The sequence below is a fragment of the Benincasa hispida genome, chromosome 1 (genome assembly GCF_009727055.1).
Source record: "Benincasa hispida cultivar B227 chromosome 1, ASM972705v1, whole genome shotgun sequence".
In the NCBI taxonomy this organism is placed as follows: domain Eukaryota; kingdom Viridiplantae; phylum Streptophyta; class Magnoliopsida; order Cucurbitales; family Cucurbitaceae; genus Benincasa; species Benincasa hispida.
The window spans coordinates 86973261-86989428 of NC_052349.1; the positions used below are offsets into that span (position 1 = coordinate 86973261).

The following is a 16168-nucleotide window of genomic DNA, read 5'->3' on the forward strand; positions in this document are numbered from 1 at the left end:
TTTGATTGCAACACTTATCTGATTAAATTGAAAGTTTACGAACAAAATTGGAGTAAAAATGAATATATATTTCTTTTTCCTTCATGTTTTCTACTTCACTAAATTATAAGGTGTAAAATAAAAGATAGGATGATTTAAGATTCAAATTAAACTAGGCTCCTCCTAATGATTCAATTTGAGTTTGTCCTTTCAAAATGACAACCGTCATCAAATGGGCCCAAATACAAAACCCAATTCAATTGATTATTATGGGCCATCCAAAATAATAACCGTTGCCATTATCCCGATACGCACCGTTTCGTCGACGTGGCAATGGAATTTGAAAACCGTCTTTAATTTTTTTAAAAACCGATATTAAATCCAAATTCGACCGTTGGATTCTTTTTGATATCTAAAAGAAAAAACAGTATCTTCATATCTCTTACGCTCCTCTTGTCAGTTTCCTCATCTGAGGTGAAATTTTGAGGTTTTTTGTTCACCGAGTCGAAGAAGAAGAAGAAGATTGAAGATAATGGCCGACAATTGCTTGTTTAGTGAAGAAGATATGGCGATCGATGAGGCTGTCGGCCACCCGCAAGCTTATGCGAAGCTCTGCCGCGATCGACAAGCTGGATTGTACACTCATGGTCCTCCTTTCACTTTCACGCCTTATAGTCTGAAGAAACGAGAGGTACAAACGAATCTTTTTGCTTTCTTTGCTTAATTTGACGCGAAATTGAGGAAGAATTGACTGAATTGACATTTTAGTGTTGTCCTGATTGAATTGTTCGATTAAACATTTTAGGGATTGAGCTCGGACTGAATTGTTCAATTAAACATTTTAGGGATTGAGCTCTTTTTATTATTTGGGGGGAAATTTTATATGATTAGTTCTTAGTTCCTTTTTAATTGGCAATTTTTGTGGATTTCTGGACAATTTCTCTTCAAAATTTCTATTTCTGGAGGGAATGTTTTGATATGAGATGAATTCAGCAAGGAAATGGAATTTCGTAATCGATCTCAAACTATTTCGAATCTACGAGAAATTTAGCAATGTTTGCAGAAACCGAAACTTCTCATTCTGAATTTCATTCTTGTCATAAATCGTGCTGGAATGGCTAAAATCGGCTTGGATATAGTGAAAATGATGTGATCTATCATAATTTCAAACAAATTTTACTCTCTTTGTCAAAATTCCAAATTACCTTAAGCATTGATCAAGATTTAAATTTAAATTTGCAGTCTATTGATTGTCTTTGCATAATGTTTCAGACCGCAACAGCAAAGGAACTAGACCAATTGTTTCCAATAATAAATCCGAAGGCAAAGCCTACTGCGAAGCCTAAGCTTTTTGGGAGCCTCTTATGGAAGCAACTCAATCATCTCGGGTAAATAGCTGAATTTCCATTTCGAAACTTTCTAAAAGCTTTTGTATCTGCCTATTTGAAATCAACTGGTTACTTCTATATCAGGAATGCTGGGTTTGATCCTGCGGTAATTCGAGTTGACCATTACGGCAATGTTCTTTATTATCATGCTGATTCTGCTTCGCCACTTGCTTGGGATATTGATCATTGGTTTCCTTGCTCAAGTATGCATCTAGTTTTGTTCTAAATTTGTTAATTTTTCTTTACCTTTCTCTCTTTCTCATTGTTTTTTGCTGAAATACAGGAGGGGGACTGACTGTTCCAAGCAATTTACGAATACTTCAATGGCAAGCCTGCAAGAGGAAGCATCACAAGTTAGAGTTCTTAGTTCCTTGGTGGGATTTTCAATTAGGTATTTCTGTAAACCAGTTTTTATCCATCTTTGCTTCGTCCAACTCAGATTTCAGGTAGGTTTGCATTACTTGCTGGATTGATGTTCATTTGAGTTTATGAATGATAAGGTGGTGATTTTTAACATGTGTGTATTTTCATGATGTAATGATGACAGGCGCAGAGCATTTTCATTTTTGTTCTTTGAAGGCGAAAACGAAGAGCTGAATACTTCTCAGACAGTTGAATCTCATTCTTTTCCCCAACATTTCGTGGAAGCCAAAGAGCGACTTGGCTTTGCTCCTGCTGCCATCGTTTTATCTCGAAGAGAATTTTATGATTCTTCATCACCTTTGAGATCATTGGACTACAATAGGCAACCAAGACCAAGTATCCCTATAGTTGGTTAGTTCTATAAAACCCTTCTCATTCTTCCTCTCTTCCTCTTGGAAAGTTAAATTTTGATTTCATTCTAACAGTTCAAATTTTGAATCAGTCAATTTGATCACTTTAAAATTCTATGTTCCAATGTTAGCTGCACGAAAAGTGAAACCTGAACTTCTCAAAGAGAATGAAAACCCGGACTTCGTAAAGAACCCATACCAAGCCATTGTCATGGCCAGAGATTCTCTAAGACAAAGAGATGAAAGAGCAAAGCTGAAGGCTGAAATACAGAGAGTGGATGATGAAGTGAATGATATGAAGCTAAATAATGAAGAAGAGAAGCTCACAATTCAGGAGTTGGAACTGAAACTAATTAAACATAAACGAAGGGCAGAGAAGTGTAGGCGATTAGCGGAGGCGCAATCGTCTCATAAGACAATGCTGGAGAAGATGATCCGGGATACCATGCACCAGTAAGATTACAAAACTTGACTGCCCTTATTGCAAAAATCAACGTCGTGCAAAGCGGGGATTATTGTCCAAATAGACTAAACTTGGCAATGTGATTGTTTTCTTGTAGGAGTGTTATTTACAAGGAGCAGTTGAGGCTAAACCAAGCAGCGAGTAATGCGCTAATGGCCAGGCTTGAAGCGCAGAAGGAAATTTGTAATGCTGCTGAGAAGGATCTCTACCAGAAGTATAGACAGAGAGATGAGCTGGAGAAACAGTTGAGGCCTGAATGCGATCAGGCTCGAAAAAGATCAAGAATGGACAATATGTTATTGGAAGAAACAGACTACAAAGCTCCAACTTTATTTTTGCAAGGAATCAAGCCAAAGACACCTACACACAAAGAGCTGAGACTGTTTCTAGAGGAAGAACAAAGAGCTTCTGAATGTGGTTTGTCCCAAAATGGAGAGCAGAAACAAAAGGAAAGTGAAGTGGCCATGGAGAAGCCTGGTGAAAATGAGAACAAAGCAATTGTTCCACTGGAGGAAGGAAGCTTAATTACTCAAAGGTTTGAAAATTTAGAAATAGGAGAAGCAAAGAGACACGACATGCTATTCCCTTTCATGCAAGAGTCAGATGTCGAAAAAGAAGATGAAGAGAGTAGAAAACAACGGGGCAAAGGAAACATCGAGAAGTGGCTTCAAATGCTGTTGGATGAAAACCAAGATACAGATCCCCAAAATGAAGATGAAAACAGGACAAGCAAGACTCATGAAATAAGCACAAAACCGAATGTAAGTTCCCCACAAAAGGAGGTCAAGGTCATCACGACGACTACAGAAGAGCAAAACAAAGAAGAGACGCATGATATAGAACAGACTGTTGAAGAGAAAGGCAGGATTGTTGGAACTGAAGGCAGCAAAACAGAAAAAGAAGTGAGCATTGAAGAAAGTGAAAAGAATGAGCTTAGTGGGAAGGAAATAAGGTTCACAAGGTCAGACAGTGGAAGGATCTTCAGGAGAATCCCATCTTCACCATCTCTGATCTTGGGGATGAAGAAGGGAGTAGACTGTATGGGAAAGAAACCAATGGTAAGAGGGGATGACGATGCCGATGTCGAAGATCATGCTTCGAAAAACAGCTTTATCAAATCTTCTATCAAGACACTCAAGAAGGCAGTAAGGATATGAAACTTGCCTGTTTCAATTATGCCTGTTTCAGTAAGGATATGAAACTTGCCTGTTTCAATTATGCCTGCTGTGTTTTAACTGTCTGTCTTGCTTGTCCATATAGTTCTTTGTTTTTTCCTTTTTTATTTTTTCTGGGTGTTGGTTACTTGATGATGAGAAACAATAGATCACTGCATCTAGGCGCTCCATGCAAAAGATTTAGTGCATTTTTTTCTTGGATATGTTTGTAATATAAGGCTTTTTGTTGTGATATAAATACTCCTAAATTGATTATTTTTTTTAATAACATTTAAACAGCATAACTTTTAAATTATAGTTATGTTTTTCCTTGTGTTATGTCTCTATAATCACATTATTTGACGAATTCACTTAAAACTTTGTACTTTTCGTAAAAAATATTCCTAAACTTTCAAAAATTTCAAAAATACTTTTAAACTTTCAAAAATGGTTCGAAAATACCCTTACCGTTAGTTTTGGATAGAAACCTTTAGTGTTTTGTTTCAAGAACACCCTTGAACTTAAAAAATCTTAAAATAGTCAAATATGTCTTTTTAGTATTTGGTTATATATTGTTTTGATAAGTTTTAAGGGAAATTTTGATTTTGGAATCTTACGAGATTTTACGAGATTATATGCTTTAATGTGAAGTTTTGATTTATATTTTGTTGTGAGAAAATTGATGTAGGAATTGGACAATATGAGAAAAATGAAAGAAACTTTATGAGGAATATTTTATATATGTATATATAATTTATTTTAAAATTGATTACTTTTAAACTCAAAAAAAAAAAAAAATCAAACAAATGGATCAATATACTAATCAAGAGCATTTTAAAACTTTTTTTTTTTTTTTTTTGTAAGACTACAAGTATTAATGTAATTTTTTTTAAAGTTTGAAGATATTTTTTAAATGAGTATTTAATAGTTTGTGTTAATATACTGAGTGTATATATATGTTACATTAATGGGTAAGGTTAATATTTTCTGAAAGTTGGGTATTTTTAAAACTTTTAAATGTAAAAAAAGGGTATTTTAACTGCAAAATACATAGTTTAAAAGTATTTTAGGTTGGAAAAAAAAAAAGCAGCCAAGTCTGAAAAATCAGAAACCGCAAGTAAAATTCAGACAGCTTTTCTATAAACAAGAGATGATTAAAAATTAAATAAACAATTTAGATGACGTTAAATAAAATGCAGACATTCCGAAGAATTCCAATTCATGCAATAAAAGCAAAACAAAAGAAATAACTTGGGGCAATTTTGAAAAGAATAAAAAATTCAACCTGAGGTAAATAGAATTACAAATAAAATTGGGGTGTTCACCACCATTATATATAAAATGCGATTACAAATACGGTACAAGAGCCATTGAATTACATTGAGAAAGAAAAAAGATATTCTGGAAAAAGTCAGCTCACATACTGTCTTTGGCTACTTTTATTTCTATAAAACTAACACAAAATTCTAAACCAAACAAACCAGTTTCTCCCTGTTTGTTTGAATTAGCGATTGAAAGAACAAATCTAAGCGTTGGTGGGTGCTGAGGTTTCAGATGAACTGCTTGCAGAATCACCTGTTGTTGGGTTCAACGACGAGCGGCCTGCTAGGGAGCCATTGTCACCGTCATTCTGTGACACGACTGGGATCTTCACAGCTGATCTTTCCAACTCCTTCTCGAGCTCTTCTTCCTGACGCAGTGCCGTGAATTGGCTGTCTAAGGATCTGGCTGCTCCCAACCATGCCAGGACGATAACCAACAGGACACCTCCAAGGTATGGAGTCGAGTTTGCAAGAGATCCGAATGTCAAGATCATGAATTGTTGAATGAGGGCGCCTCCAGACTTCCCCAACGGGTTGCAGACAACGTCAATGGCAGCCTTCCCTTTAACCTGAAACACGAGCATTTGTCACACAGAGCCATCGAAAAATGAATTCTTAAAACAATTTAGTGATGAGTAAGAACAAGTTGCGAAATCATCATACCTTGGTATCCTCATCCAAAGGAATGTAAGCCATTTCTTTGCAAGGATCAAACAAACTGTATTTGGCACTCTTGCTGAAGATGTTTTGCATAGCACCCACATAAACAGCAGCAAGAAGAGGAGTTAAGCCGAACTGTGTAAGCATAGGTGCTAACGGGCCTCCAAACAAAATCAACGAAAAGAATGCAACTCCAGTGACGAGGAGCACTGTGGGCGTAATGTTGGCTGCAACCCCCCATCCGTATTTGTTGAATATAAATTGACTTAGCAACATCATTACGAACGTTACTATTCCAGTAGCGGTTGAGAAATCACCCATGAAAGAAGAGTATTCATTCGGGCTTGGAAACTGCACAATTGGATAAGGGTATTTATTATTTCTAGAGCAACAATCTGATTGCTAGACAGACATTCCAATGTCAAATGCAACAAACCTGCGCTTTGAGCTTTGATTTCCACGTAACCTCAACGAGATTGATACTGATGCCATAAGCAACCACCAGTGTGGCAAGATCCCGGATGTATCTTGAAGACGCCAAGAATTTCAAGCTCTCCATTGTCCCCATGTTAACCTTCTCCTGTAAATAAACGCAAGAATCATAAATATTCAGAATCATTTTTCAAAAAAAGATAATAGTATGCCTTTACATTTATGAGTTGACAAGAGGATCGTTAGCCAAAGTAAGACTTGTGCGAGCACCCGTACGGGAAACACAAGGTTAATAGCAATGCCATTCTTACAACGAAAAATATACCATTAGTTTCTAAAGATGTTACCTTCTTCTTCTTGCTGCGAGTCGGAAGAGAAGCAAATTTATTCACCCACCAATACAGGAAACAGATAGCAAGCCCCATACCAACCACGATACTCATCATTGCTTTCAGAGATATTGCCCAACCATCGACTCCTGGGCCTAAGTGTTTCCTCAAATTTGAGAAATATTTCACCGTTCTGCCTGAGAAAATGAGGGCAACATTTGCACCAAGTCCGAATAGAGGATAGAACTTTTTGGCTTCCTCAACAGTGGTAATCTGCAGAAAAAATGGCAATCAAAAAAGAGAAAATTAACGAGTTAAACATTGTTCATGGCTATTCTGGCCACAGATAGATTCAGTTAAACCTGACCACCATGCATTACCAGAACATAAGCCCAAGAACTAAATGAATACCAGCAGACTCAGATCAATCCAATGATTAGTATATGCAACTTCAGGGGGAGGAAACCAATATGTTTCACAAAACACAAATGCAACAGAATTAATTCTTTTCCATTCCATTCCATTTCAGAGATCCTCAACCTCATCGTACACTCAAAACATATTTCACAAAACAAAGCATTAGAAGTCATGAAACCAACAGAGCAAAAACTAGCATTCAGAAAAAAAAAAAAAAAAAAAAAAAAAAAAAAAAAAAAAAAAAAAAACAAACAAACAAACAAGAATCGTCATTCAATGATATTTAACATCCAATGCACACTCGAACGAGATCAGAAATCAAAATCGAAATCATCAGCAGCAGTCAACAATACCAACACCACATCATAAATCACAAAATCAAGACTAAAGAATCAGAATCAAATGGTCAAACTTTTAAAACGTTACCTGATTGGCAAATCCCCAGAACAAAACGGAAACCACCACACTTCCCCACAGCTCAGCCATCACATAAAACAAACAAAAGCTCCAAATCCTCATAATAGCCAGAGGGCCAAGGAACCGCGGGCCAAGCGCGTTGAGAAGCTTATCAGCAAAAGCTTGAGGATGGATATAATTGCTAAGAGGATATAAAAGAAACCCAAAAGCCCCAAAAAAGGCAATGAATGGAACGATAACAGTGTAGAACAGAGCCTGTCTAGGCAAGGCATTAGCCAACTTTGTATACAACAACATGAAACCAACAGCCATGGGTAAATTAACCCAAGTCTTCAAAAATGGAATAATCTCAGCACTGCTACCTTTAGCAGTCACAACCAAAACATCCTTCGTATCCCTAAGAATTGTGTAATTGAAAAGGATGCAAAAGAACATAAGCCCAAGAGGGATAATCTTTTTGAGGGTTTCAACCTCAATCCCCAAAAATTTTGGACTCTCAATTTCACTAAACGCCGGCTGACCATCGGAATCCGCACCCGGTGCTGCCGCAGCTTCAGCCCTGCAGATTAAAGAAACTCGCTCTTTGGGACAAAACGAAGGGTTTTTTGATACAAATCCCTGAAATTTTTGAAACCCATTTGAGGAAAGAGAAAACCCAGAAAGATTCCGAGGGTTTGTAGATAAAATCCTTTGTCTAAGGCCTTGAGAAGGTAATAAACTCCTGGTTTTGGGATTTGGGGGAAGAGAAAGAAGCCCTTTGCTCTGCAAAACAGCCTCCATGTCTCTCTTTGATCCCTCCTGAAAAAACCACCAATTGATTGGGCTTTCAAAAAGAGAGCATAAGAGAGACACAGATAAGGAAGGAGATAAAAGATAGAGAAGAGAAGAGAAGAAGGACGATAAGAAGATAGCAAGGAAATGAAATTTCCTTCTCCAGAGGATGGCTGAACATACAAATATCTTTCTTTATATACGAAGAACAGAAATCAAAAACCCTCAAAATTTTGTTTCAGACAACAAACAAACAGCCAAAAAAGAAAACGGAAGGAATAATAATATTAAAAAGGAAGATTTTCTTACAAGTGGGTTAATTTACAGCCGAAGAACCTGGTGAGATTTTGTGGGGAAAACAAAAAGAAGAAGAAATTTTTATCTCGTTATCATCATTTTAAAGGCTAAATTGTAAAACTCAGTCTATGAATTTGGAGAAATTTGCCTTTGTGTTCGGGTCTTGAGAGTTGAAATTATGACCAAAGTTTAACCGTTAGCATGTGCTGTGTTTACATCACATGTTAAATTCCTCCATTGGTTAACCATATATTCTTCTCCACATTTACATCCGTAAACTTTGTGACCATATCAATTTACCCTTTTCTTTAGATTTCGGTACAAAACTTCTAATTTAAATCAATTAAATTCCTAAATTTTTTTAAGACAATCAATTTAGACCGTTCATTTACCTTTACCCTTTAAAATCATTCCAAGTATTAATTTTCAAACTATGTAGATTTCTTCAAATGTCATTTTTATAAAATGGACATCGATTAGAGTAAATTCATTGACATTCTCAAAGGAAATTCTGACTAAAAATCTAAATTGATTTATCTATGAAACTTTAGGGATCTAATTAATATAATTACAAGTTTCACACAAGATTTTTTCAGATGAAATGTAATAGATAGTGTAAATTGATACTTTCTCTAAAAAATCGAATTCCACTTGTACATGTTGAAATAATATATATCAAATTTGAAGTCTAAAGTTGATTCTAATTATGGTATATTGTTCGTTCAAACCACTATTGCATGGCTATTCTTATTTCGTTCAACATAGAATATCGAGAAATGACACATGTCTTAATTTGCTAAATTACGTTCGTTCGACACACTTACAGTTAAATTATATTTTTTCTTTAGAAAATAAATTATCAAATTAAGTTGTCACATCTAAATTTTTATATTGGAACATTGGCATCGTTTAGCTATGGGAAAAACTTTAAAGTGTTACCAATAAAATTTAATTAAAGATTATACAAAGCTCATTTAATTCTAAACTTTTTTGGGGGGAAATTAAGTGATTTCCTTGTTACCTTCATTCCTTCATAGGCTAAAGTTGACTCAATCCATAGCATCTTTTTTCTATTTGAGAGAGAGGACTAATTTATAATTTAACCTTATTTATATGAATTTTTGAAAAATTAATTAACTTTACATACGTGGTTTTCATTAAAGTATTAAAATAATAATTTTCAATTTCCACGGGGATTTCTTGAGTAAATATTTCTTTATATATATATATAATATATATATTATAATTTTCTTTTTCTTTTTTAAATTTAATTTAGGGTTATTTTCTGATATAAGATAATGAATCAAATATTTACAAATATAGTAAATTTTACTATTTATCTATATAGTTTATCAACGGTTTATCGTAATCTATCACAGTTAGACTGTGATATTTTACTTTTATTTATAAATATTTTCAGTAATTTTGTTATTTAAAATAATTTTTTTAATTTATATAAAACTTCCTTCTTAAAAGGTGTTTTTTTTTTTTTCTTGAATTGCTATTTAAAACTTCTCTTTAGTTTGTGGAAAGGGATTTGAAATTTATAAAAATTAATATAATGTTTTTAACAATAAATAAAATAATAAAGACAAAGTCACGTTTCACAAAGCAAATTAGCCTATGTAAAAAGGGGAAGGAGGAAGGATCATGAGACGAAATTGAATTTCAACGGTTGTGAAATATCCAAAATACCCTTCATGTTAAGATATTTTTTAGGTTTTGCCAGTTGGTCATTAAAGTGCCACGCTCCTTTTTTGCCCTTTTTCCCTTTTTTTGCCCAATTAGATGGCTCGAAAACGATGGAATGTTGTTTGTCCACAACAAAAAAATAAGTGCATCTCATTTATTTCTACGTTCTTTTCTTGATCTTTTTGTTGATTTTTTTGGCTAAATAAAAATTTAAAAAAAAAAACATAGTAAAACTTTCTAATGTTTAGAAAATATCCTTATATTTTTAAAAAGAAACTTCAAAAATATTATTATCATTAATTTTGAATGAAAATCATTGGCGATTTGTTTTTAAAATATATTTGAACTTTCAAATATTTCCTTCGAATTTGAAGTTTTGGTTTATATTTTATTGTGAAAATTGATGTAAGGATTAGATAAATGGGAGAAAAATGAGATTAAATAAGAGGATATCAATGTAATTTATTTTAAAATTGATTTTTTTCAAATTTAAAAAAAAAATCAAACAAATTGATCACTATACAAACGATAGAAATATTTTTAAATTTTTTTTATCAGGTTAAGAATATTAATACAACTTTTGAAAGTTTAAGGATATTTTTTTTTATGAGTATTACAAGTTTGTGTTTTGAGATTTTTTTTTAATGTTTAGGACATTTTTGAAACATTTGAAAATTCAGGGTTATTTTTTAAACAAAACACTAAAGTTTAAGGGCATTTTGAAACTTTTTGTGAAATTTTAAGAGTATTTGTGAAACTTTTGAAAATCTAAAGATATTTAATTTTGATACAAATTAGTACAAAGCTTAGGGATATTTGGTATAATCTAGCCATTTCTTTTTGTTGGTTGTATTGGTAAAAAAAATTGTATTCATGAAGCTTGAAGGAATGATGGGATAGTTTGATATTGTCTATTTTAGACATAAACTGTCATAGTTTTATTTTTCATTTCACCCAAAAGATTTTTATACAAATAGAAATAATTCTCCTGATTTATATACTATAGATCTCTCCATTATATATAACCAATATAAGAATTTGTTTACACTTAATCGTTATAACTATTTCTAAATAATCTGTTACGTCATCAACAATTAAAAAATACAAAAACGTAAAAAAGTATCAACACAATATACGTGTGTCACTAATAGTGTGTTAGCTACGTCCACGAGGTAGAGGGAGAACAATATTATTAGAAATAATGTCTTCTGAATACACTAAAACAGCGCCTCAAAGGTTAGAGAGTTTATATAACACATTACTCTAAACTCTAGGGTCATAATCGTAAATAACTACAAATAAATAAATATGATAAATACGAATTTTTCGAGGACAAGGGCACGTCACCCTTGGACCCCGATCTCGTACTTGATTATTCGAAATGCCAACAAATAAATTTAAGACATTCCAATATAGTCTATGTTCAATGAAAATCTTTATTGATTGTGTAACCGGTAATCTTAAATTTATAATATAGGATCTAGTATCAGCTAGTAAGTTAGAATAAACCCTTTTAGGGCTCCAAAATTTCCTTGCTCTCTTGCAAGTTGCAACCAAATGTTGCTTCCTTTGTCCTTTTGCACAAGGCTATGGAACGAACTTCCATTGTATGGGCATGGAAGTATAGAAACTTTTTATTTACAAAAGGCTGAATTTTGAAAGGAATATTCACTTTCCATTCCTTGCACCTATTATCACTAAAAGAGTTGTTGATGCATTATTTAAAAACTTGAAGGTTTGGTAGCCCCTTTTAACTCTATAATTTCCCATTATTTTTCAAGTGTCAAATCCAACTATCATTTTTCTTAAGATATATGGAGGCTTGTAATCACCTCCACATCCTATGAAATAAAGGGTGTGTGTCGAAGTTTAGAAACATCTCATTGAAGAGAAGGTGACGAGAACTCTATGGGCTAACGGGTCATCTATTCTACTCGATGAAGTAAGAATTTTAAAGGATGTTAATCTCGAAAGTTATGGGTCTGAAACAAGTTAATGGTGTGAAAGTTTTGAGATCGAATAGAGCAAGAGAGCAACTACAATAGATTAAGAGGAATAATTAAAAAAAAAAAAAAAAAAAAAAAATATTAGTTTGTCCTTGTCTTTGAATATTTTTTTTTTATAATTTTATATTACTTGTTGATAGTATAGGTTGCATTTGACCTTATCTTTATTAATAGTTTACATAATCAACTTTATACGTACACAAATCCATCCTCACTTATTTTTGTCAACAAAACTTCAAAAAAGCCTTCATGTCCCAAAAATTCAAACATCCCCTTCATCGTTGGCTTACACAATCTATTCCAACTCTACCATTATACTTTGCCCTTTTAAGACCTCCATACCGACCAGAAATGGGCAGTTAACCTTGCTATTTGTGCAACTTGTTCATCATGTTTGACTTTTTACTATTACATTATGATTGACTTATTTATTACATGTTAAATTAGAATATGTTTATGTAGTGTAATGTGATAGACAGAAAATTCTGTAGAATATTTTTTTCTTATCTGTCAAGATTTTTACGTAGATTTCGTGGCCTGCTATATTTTTTTTCCTAGGGAGATGATTTATTCCTACCTTGAATATCTTTCCAAAGCTAGTCATATATATATTGTTGTTTTGTTCAATTTTAGGGTTGAACATTTATTAATAGTTTTTGTTGAAGCCTTTTGTTTCTTTTGTGGTGGTCGAATGTTGCAACTCTAAATTTCTGAATTATCATTGATCTTGAAGTTGTTTTACGTTTGAAGATTATCCATGCATTAATTCTCACATGTGTCTAAACTTCTTCAAATGTCGATTCAATAAAATGTATAATTATACTACTACAAAGACAGTGTTTCTTGACATTTTTCAAATGTCAAGTGTCACTTTTTTTTTACATTTTAAAAAAGGTCAAGGAATTCAGTGCCAAGATGTTCTCGACAAGGAACAAAATGTCAAGAATAGTTACACTTGACATGTTTGAAATGTCAAGAATATGGATGTTCTTGACCAAGAAAAAACATCAAGATATTTTTTATTTGATATGTTAAAAATGTCAAGATATACTTGACTTGATATGCGAAAAGGGTGTTCTTGACAAGAATGAATTGTCAAGTGCAAAACTTCTTGACACATTTAACTTGTCAAGTTTGTTTGTGGTTTTTTTTTTAAATTTTAATAATAGATGTTTACCTATAAATTGTTCCTATGTTTTGATCAAACAATCGCATATGATATATATATATATACACACGTTCATAAAACCAAATAAACAATCATACAAATTTTCCAATATCTCTAGCAAAATTTCACTTCTTCAATATTGTCAGTATATAACTTACAGCCTTATGAATCCAACAACAAAGAAAACTAAATTCTCACTATTGGAATATAAAGACAGCATGCACAGTGGAAGCAAAGATCGATAACATTCTAATTACATTAAAACTAAGTATAAGTATGCAAAAAATGTTAGAAAATATAACCTTTGCAGAATCCACAGCAATCTTCCTCTCCATACTCGATCGACACCACCAACGGTAAATCTTCGCTATTCTCCAGTTGAAAAACACGGTTGTGGGACTAAATCATTAGTGAAAGTTAGGGAATTTCACTAATTAAATTGGAGAGTAAAGAGAATGTGTGGGATAATATATTGGATATTCAAGGAAGCATTAAGTTTTAATTTTTTAAAATCAAAACCTATTTAAAGACAAGATACATGCAAAATCCAATCTTGCATGTCCTTCACCTCAAACTCCATAGCATGAAATTTTTAGGTGTCAAACTTTGAAAGAGCCACTTCAAAAACCACTTAGGGGGAAAATCCAACAATTGGATTTTTCCACTAACTAATTTTTTTATTAAAATAAATTTTATAATAAAACAATTTTTGACAAAAATATGAAACTATTTTCATAGTTTAGAAGTTATTTAATTAAAATAATTTTAATTAATTAATTAATTAAATTTAATATCACATATTAAATTGTCTTTGACACCTAGCTTTTGATTAATCACATTAATCAATTTTTAAACACTTTCATGCTAATATTTTATTTAAAACAAACTCTCCAAAAATAATTAACTAATTATAAATTATATTTTATATAAAATGCAATTTTCCCTAAAGACCGAATTTGAACATTTCAAATTCTCACTTCACTTAGTTCTTCAATTTTGTCTGTAGTGAGCTAGCAAGGAGACCCAATGGACCTACAAATCATGGGATCCAACAATCCGAGACTAACCGATCAAACTCTTTAACCTAGTTAATCAATATTTGTTAACTAACAAGACTGCCCACTATAGCTTATAGTTGCACTCCCCTCACTATAGATATATTATGTGCCCATTTGATATAACTATCATCAATAAGTTGATCATTCACAAGTTTTTCGTAACCTCAGCTAGGTTAAATACCGAAATATCCCTAAGTTATATCTTTTCTTCTTAAGTACCAATGTCCCTCTAATGAACAATTGATTTAGGATCTTAATCACTAAATCCATTCCTTTTGAGGCCAACGAGAGAATGGGGCCCCTTGTTCAAGATTCGGGATCAGCTCTTAAGGGAACAACCTTTCTACTATCCCTAAAATGAGTAGGAGTAAATTCTATCTTGCAAATTCTATGTCTCTAGCTATATATCCAGTTTTATCCCTGAAATGGGAGGCATATTGAGCACCGCTGTTGAGCTTACCCTTACCTATGTAGATCAAGATACAATCCCGAATAAACAGGAGTTCATAGACAGCTCAGGATTCAGATCAAGTTATCTAGGTCATCAATAAGTGAAATTAATCAGTGTTAACAGTGAACGGTGTTAATATGTAACAATGATTATTTCTTGATTAGTCTTACACAATCTCATCGTATAGAACACCCCCGCTCACATGTCTCTACATGAACGAACTGATCACATCATTTATAACACTTTACAACATTTGTAACAATCATAAAGCGGGCCATATTCAATAGTATCTCCAGAAATAGGTACTCAACCTAATCCAAGTATTAGAGACTATTTAGGCTATTTTATTTGAACTTGATCCAGTTTATGTCTCCACATAAAGTCCAAGTATTCATTACAATAGTCAAGGGTTCGTAGTTTATTGGATTTAGAGTTATCAATTCATTTTCATTCAACAACATTTGTTTGAATAAACTTTATATATATGTTTACTGTTTATAAACTACGAGTTTTAGAACATACAACCCAAATTCAACAACAAAGAAAATCAAGTTCTTCTCCACCATATGAAATTTGATGAATGATGATTTCAAAGAGTAATGTTTAAACACTACCCCAGAAAAAAAATATATTAAAACTAGTATCGAAGACTTGATGGTCTTTGATTACCCTATCAAGTTGGTCATGGATTTGACAAAGTGAATCACCAATCCAACAGTATCCAATGCCTTCCAACCATTCATCCAAACAACAAGGGAAATCTAGTGATCCTCAAATCATCTTACAACTCCCAAACCAAGCTTCAGTACCCAATCTGTACGATTTGAAGTGAAATCATAAGCATTAAGAAGAAGTCTTGATACACTACTTTAAATTACTCAAAATCTATCAAAAACTCCAAATGAACAAAAGTTTAAAAGTATATTTTAATCACACTAAACTCCAAATCAAACTTCAATCACACAAATAAGCTCCAAACATCCTTTGAACACAAAAGAAATGCTTAAAAAGCATACTTTAATCACACAACAAGCACCAAATCAAACTTCATTTTTTTTTTTGGGTGGGGAGTTCACATTCAAGCTCACTATGTCAAGTTCAAGGAGAATATGGATTAAACCCCTATTCCAAACAACAAAATATCAAGGAGAATATATTACTTACATCCAAACAAACTCTCACCTTGAGTCAAGTTTCAACGCTTCACAAATATCTTTACATACGAGAAAAAAAGGAAACATAAAACATGAAACATGATTGAAGATCAAACAATGCATTATTTCTAAGTTACAAGAAAATGGACAATCCCATATGAACAATTCCATGAAAATTAACAATTCCAAACTAGCAAGAATTAAATAAAATACTAACAAATTCACCGCCACTTCAAC

At 32.9% G+C, this 16168-nt stretch overlaps 2 protein-coding genes across 3 annotated transcripts; one reads left to right on the forward strand and one right to left on the reverse strand.

Moving 5' to 3' along the window:
• Positions 1–393: 393 nt before the first annotated feature.
• Positions 394–4075, forward strand: LOC120072678 (titin homolog). 2 transcript variants are annotated; one of them, XM_039025161.1, is made up of 7 exons: positions 394–670; positions 1222–1367; positions 1452–1570; positions 1651–1813; positions 1915–2141; positions 2272–2593; positions 2701–4075. In XM_039025161.1, the coding sequence occupies exons 1-7, from the start codon at positions 512–514 to the stop codon at positions 3758–3760; spliced, it is 2196 nt and encodes a 731-aa protein (XP_038881089.1). In that variant the 5' UTR covers positions 394–511; the 3' UTR covers positions 3761–4075. The 2 variants fall into 2 exon arrangements, with proteins under 2 accessions (XP_038881089.1, XP_038881153.1); XM_039025225.1 differs by having other exon boundaries at positions 1252–1367.
• Positions 4076–5029: 954 nt separating this feature from the next.
• Positions 5030–8114, reverse strand: LOC120083995 (plastidic ATP/ADP-transporter-like). The gene is made up of 5 exons (XM_039039903.1): positions 7344–8114; positions 6519–6773; positions 6176–6319; positions 5743–6090; positions 5030–5648 (listed from the first exon to the last, which is right to left on the reverse strand). Exons 1-5 carry the CDS (start codon positions 8112–8114, stop codon positions 5283–5285), a joined length of 1884 nt encoding a protein of 627 aa, XP_038895831.1. The 3' UTR covers positions 5030–5282.
• Positions 8115–16168: the final 8054 nt, after the last annotated feature.